Raw genomic sequence first — 5966 nt, 5'->3', positions numbered from 1 at the left:
GTCAGACGCTTCCCTCTCTGAGCTGTGTGACCTTATGTCAGACGCTTCCCTCTCTGAGCTGTGTGACCTTATGTCAGACGCTTCCCTCTCTGAGCCTTATCTACTTACCTGGCACTGGGGCTATCCCGCAGGTGAGCCCAGTGGGTAGTGAATTTCAGACAGCAGTTGCCCACTCCAGAGTCCACAGGCCATGTGCAATCACTCCTGTTGGTTCCTCTCCATCTGCTCTTGCTACAACATAGATTGTGGCAGATAGCACCTTGACACAGCATGGGCGTGTCTCCTCAAGCTTCCTGTGGGCCGAGCAGGAGTCTGGGCAGAACTTCCTGGGATCCTCAGGGACCCAGGAGACAGACACCAGGACACATTCTGGCCACTTGCCAGCCCTAGGGCCCCGTTTCTCACTGGCTGTGGTTGGAGAGGTCCCAGCCTATCCCCGTCAGTGTGGCTGCATGGGTCATGAGCAGGGTGGAAGACGGTGGAACCTCCTTCAGGGGACAGTTGTATCTGAGACTGTAGAGGTAGTGAGGGCTGCCAGCTCTGCATATGTGAAGGGAGTCATGTCAGACCTAGGTGGGCCTGGCCTCCTGGCAGCTGCCCTGGCCATTAGGGACTTGGGGACCTTAGTCCTGGAGCCAGAAAAAGCCTCTGTCGAGGCTGCAGTGACTGGGGGTTGGGGCATGCTTTCCAGAAGTGAGCAAGGATTCCTGCTGCTAGGACGCTGGTGAGACCCCAGCTCACCACAGGCTACAGTGGCCTCTGTCTGTGCCCATGAGGACTCTGAAGTGACCAGGCCTTGCTCTGCAGTTACCTGCCACAGCCTCAGGCTGGAACCTGGGCCCTTGGTGGCCTTGCTCTCCACTCTCTGCCCTCTGGTGTACACATGACAGCTCACCCAAGCAGGGCTGGGCTTCAGACATCCTTTGCAGCAAGCACAGTTCACAGTGCTGTCTCTCATGGCTGGAATCATCTCTTGAGACAGCCCAGGCAAGGCCAGCCAGCAGCCTTGTTTCTCAGCACAGTTTTCCCTTCTATTTTGTAAGTTTCTGATGCCTGTGTGTGTGTGTGATGATTAGAGGCTTTCTGGAGTTGGTTTCTGCCTTCCATCATGTGGGTCCCAAGGGGTTTGAACTCAGGTTGTCAGGCTTGGTGGCAAGTGCCTTGACCCATGAGCTGTCTTGCTGGTTTTTCCTCTCTCTCTCTCTCTCTCTCTCTCTCTCTCTCTCTCTCTCTCTCTCTCTCTCTCTCTCTCTCTCTCTGTCTCTTTTCCTGTTAAAAATGTATTTTGGACAATGCTGGGAATGGAAGGCATGCAAGACAGAGCTGTGCCTCTCAGCCTCGCTCTGGCCCTCTCTGCTTTAACCTTGGTATGACTTGGGCTGTGTCTTTTTGTCATCCTATGGAGACAGGATCTCTCTGTGTGGCCCTGGCTTGCTTCTGAGTGCTGGGATTAGAATCCTGCATCATCATGCCCTGTTCTCTGTGCTGTGTCATTGCTTGAGGTGGGGTCTCCTTGGGGCCTGGTAACCCTCAGGCTCGCAATACTTCTGCCTTAGCCTCCTGAGTGTCCCTGCCTGGGAGGGAGGCCTGCAGCTGACCTGGCCTTGTGTCCACAGCTACAGCAGGTGTTGAGCCTGGGCCACATCAGCACCGACTACCCGCTGGCAGAGACGCTCATGATGGTGGGTTTCTTCCTCACGGTGTTCGTGGAGCAGCTGGTGCTGACCTTCCGCCGGGAGCGGCCTCCCTTTATAGACCTGGAGACCTTCAACGCCGGCTCAGACGCGGGCAGCGACTCGGAGTACGAGAGCCCGTTCGTGGGTGTGGGCGGCCGTAGCCACGGCCTGTACCCTGAGCCCACAGCGCACACCCATGGCGCAGGGCTGCGGCTGCGGGAACTGGGCCGCCCAGGGCCGCTGCGGCTGCTCAGCCTGGTCTTTGCGCTGTCCGCACACTCTGTGTTCGAGGGCCTGGCGCTGGGGCTGCAGGAGGAGGGTGAGCGTGTGGTTAGCCTGTTCGTTGGCGTGGCGGTCCATGAGACGCTGGTGGCCGTGGCCCTGGGCATCAGCATGGCCCGCAGTGCGGTACCCCTGAGGGATGCGGCCAAGTTGGCTGTGACCGTGAGCGCCATGATCCCAGTGGGCATTGGGTTGGGCCTGGGCATCGAGAGTGCCCGCAGCGTGGCCAGCAGCGTGGCATCGGCGCTGCTGCAGGGCCTGGCCGGTGGCACCTTCCTGTTTGTCACCTTCCTGGAGATCCTGGCCAAGGAGCTGGAGGAGAGGAGCGAGCAGCTGCTGAAGGTGCTGTTCCTGGTGCTGGGCTACGCTGTTCTGGCCGGCATGGTCTTTCTCAAGTGGTGAGCCCTGAATCCCTGAAGGACACAGAACGTCCCTCGACAGCCATGCTCATGGGCCACGGTTCACACACAGGGTCCTCCCGGGCTGGTCACCAGTCTCTGCCCTCCGCCAGAACCTGGCCCTACAGACACTGCTTTTAAAAAGGTCTTAAAGTTCTTTACCAAAGCCTGTGTGGCCATGTCACCTCATATCCTGTCAGCCCTCCAGTTTTTGTTGTCATTCCTGAGCCATCAAGAATGGAGCCTAGGGTGGGGACTGGCAGATGGGGATATCAAAGTGACCTCAGGGACCCTGCCATGTTCTCTGTGGAGCCCAGGCCCTCCCTGCCACTGCCACCCGAATTTTTCTGGTTGCTCCAGTGTGACAGGTGACAGTTTGTGAAAGGAACAGTACATATGGGTCACGTGAGCAAGAGGACAGCCCAGACTGTTTGCCTGGCCCTCAGGAACAGCCCTTCTTGTTCTCTTGCTCTGTGGTGTGGCTATCACCAGAGTGGAGGGGCCTCCTCTGCAGAGAGCATGGCAGTGAGACTCCAGGGCCACATCCTGACAGGGACAACTCCCAGGATGCAGGCAGGAGCAGGGGAAACTCAGCACCTGGCAACATTGGTGAATGTCACCATGGTAATGCCAGCATCTTGGGACAGCCTGAGTGAGGACTCTCTGGGGACATAAGCCTGCCACAGCTCACCACCTTCCCTAACCTGGGGTCTGTGTAGCAGGCTTCACCTCAGCACTGCCTTCCCTCTGTTAGCTGAATGTCAGACTCCTCCCTAGTGCCCTGTCGCCATGGCCAGGTGACCAAAATGACTTGTCGAGTCTGCCCCTACCCAGCAACACTCAGATGATACAAGGCACAAAGAGACATGGCCTTGGGGACAGCTGGGGCTTGGGCACTGTCCTCAGAGCCCCAATGCCTGGGCTCCCTTAGTGCTGTAATAAACCCAGGTTCACACACCGCTTGGCACACATTCAGAACCCAGGGCTCCCAGTGAGGGGCCCACTCTGCCAGTGGTTGAAGCCTCTCCTAGCAGTTTCTGGGGTTCTTTTCCGAGGAGCCCCATCATGTAGATGTGGTAACGTACCCATGGTGCCACCTGGGCTTACTGTCCTTCTATCCTCTACTTAACTATGGGTGGGGGGCATCCAAATGGTTCTCCAGCTTCCCTTGGCCCCAGGTGGGCCCCACGGGGCCACCATGCCCCTGCAGGTATGGGCTCAGGTGGCAAAGACTAGGCCAGGGTAGGAAGAGCCAGGTCCTTAGTCTGGCCATCCCAACAGGGAGTCTGCACCTCCCCCATGGGTGCATACAATGGCATTCTCTCCTTTCCAGCACCAACTGCTCTGCCCCTGGGAACAGCAGCTTGTGGATCTGGACCCTCCCCATTAGATAGATCTCTTGAGAGTCATCCCAAGCGCCAGCTCACTGGCAACTGGGGGCCTCTGTGTCTCTTACTGAAAGTTCCAGTTTAGCTGACAGCCCTTGCCCCAGCTGCAGGAGACCCTGGGCCATGCTAGGACCTGTGCAGCTGTCAGGAGGAATGGGCATGGAGGAGGAATGGACATGCTGGGATGCTGCAGGGCCCAGGCCATCCCCACCCCACTGCCTCCTATGGGGGACACAGCAGGAACACAGCTAGAAAGGAGGAAAGAGAGGGCGGTGCGGGTGGCCCAGCTTCACCGCTGATCTGTGTGTGTAATAACAGCATGTCAGCTTCTCCTATGGCTTGTTTGTGTTCCTGTAACAGAAGTTATTAGTGCAGGCGGGATCCGGCACAGCCAGCTCCTGGCATCCTGCCCTCATTGCACTGCAGGGGCCTGACCGATCTTTGCCCTGCATCCCACCTGCCCAAGGAAGCTTTTCAGCTTGGTATTCCCCCACGGGGCGAGGGTGTTGTCTGTGGGGCACCCCGGGCTCCACGTGTACCTTCCCCCACTGTTGTCTCTGGAGTCCACCTGCTCCGAGCCAGGAGCTCCCTCCATGACATGTGTCCCAGATGTCATGCACAGTCCTCCTGGGGAGGGGTCCCACCTGTAAGTCAGCCTCCAATGATGAGAGGGATGACACCAGAACACCACAGCATCATCAGTGAATGCTCCCACAGAAGGGAAATCCAGGGACGCGGTCGGTGAGGAGCAAGCGTGGCAGACCTGAGTGAGATTCCAGGGGCTCATGTGCTGACAGAACTGACTCCTGCACTGTCCTGAACTCCACGGGTGCTCAGTGGCACACATGCACACACTTGTGTGTGCCCGTCCCACACCCCCTGATATGTGTAATAACAGTTTTTAAGCTAGCCATGGTTACCCACTCTGTTAATCCATGCACTCCAGAGACAGGTGGATTTCTGTGAGTTCCAGGCCAGCCAGGGTTGCAAGTGAGCCCTTTTGCAAAATAAATAAACAAGTGAAGATTTAAACTATTTATTTATTTGTTTTTGTGAATGGATGTTTTGCACCACATGGGTCTCTAGTTCTCAAGGAGACCAGAAGACAGCATCATATCTGATCTCCACAGAGGCCAGGCTGCTGAGGGCTGTATGGTGACATGCTGTCTCAAACTAACAACAAAATACTGGGCTCCAGAGTGCCAGCCCATGGGGGTTTCTTTGTTTGGCTGGTGTGTGTGTGTGTGTGTGTGTGTGTGTGTGTGTGTGTGTGTACATGCACACAGTGCCTGTGGAAGCCAGAAAAAGGGCATCAGATCCTCTGGAACTGGAGTTACAGATAGTTTGTGAGCCACCAAGTGGGGGCTGGGAATTAAACCTGTGTCCTCTGCAAAAGCAGCCAGTGTTGTAACTGCTGAACCGCCCCCAAGCCTCACCTTGGTTTTTAAGACACAGTGTCAGTATCATGGAGTGGAAGATTTATCTAGACCACTGGGTCAGCAGGAATCCTCCTGTCTCAGCCCCTCCCCATGCTACCACAGCAGGATTGAGCCACCCCGCTGTCTTTGGGTGTGGGTTCTGAGAATCCATACTCTGTGTGTTTGCAAGCATGTACCTTACAGGCTGACCCACCCTCTTAAAGGCCTTTCCTCATCCACCTCTGCTGCTGGGGACAAGGCATGGCTTTTAAAAGAGGCGATGGGTGTGTGGGATATGACAGACAGGCTAGCGCTTCAGAATGCAGTGCAGGCTGACTCGTCTCAAGTCCCTGAGTCCCAGTTCCTGTGGATTTGCCCAATTCAGCAAGGCAGGGTAGGGTACAGTGTCCCCACACAGAGGCGCTACTGCAAGAGGGAGACAGGAACTAAGGTTGTCTTCAGTGGCTCCTGATGCCCAGAGCCTGGCCTGGCATCTATAAATAGCATCAGCATGTGGCTAGGCTCCTTCCAGTGAGTCAGCCTGGGCTGGTGCCTGAAGGAAAGCCAGGGAGCTGGTCAGAGCTGTGCTGAGAGCTCCCCCAGTCTCTCAGGGGACCCAGGCACCCATCACAGACAAAGGAATCCTGCCAGCTAGCCCCAAACCCCCATCCCAATTCTCAGTACCCAAGAAATAGGGACTCTTTATGGGTTTCTTTCCAGCTACTCTGAGGAGTGAGGTAAAGCTGTAGCCTGGGGCACTTCTGTAGGACAGGGTCTTCCAGAACAGAGCTCTGGCTTTCCACT

The 5966-nt window shown here is 56.5% G+C and overlaps 1 protein-coding gene across 3 annotated transcripts in view; it reads left to right on the top strand.

Moving 5' to 3' along the window:
- Slc39a3 (solute carrier family 39 member 3) overlaps window positions 1-4779 on the top strand; it is an 8981-nt gene extending 4202 nt beyond the window's left edge. For all 3 annotated transcript variants that reach the window (XM_021173996.2, XM_021173995.2, XM_021173994.2), the window contains one exon: window positions 1617-4779. In XM_021173996.2, the coding sequence (XP_021029655.1) occupies window positions 1617-2360 (744 nt within the window). In that variant the 3' untranslated portion in view covers window positions 2361-4779. The remainder of the gene's footprint in view (window positions 1-1616) is intronic.
- The last annotated feature ends 1187 nt before the right edge of the window (window positions 4780-5966 follow it).

Source organism: Mus caroli, chromosome 10, assembly GCF_900094665.2.
Source record: "Mus caroli chromosome 10, CAROLI_EIJ_v1.1, whole genome shotgun sequence".
NCBI lineage: Eukaryota > Metazoa > Chordata > Mammalia > Rodentia > Muridae > Mus > Mus caroli.
Note: the sequence above shows the minus strand (reverse complement) of the source record. Positions and strands in the feature narration are given on the sequence as shown.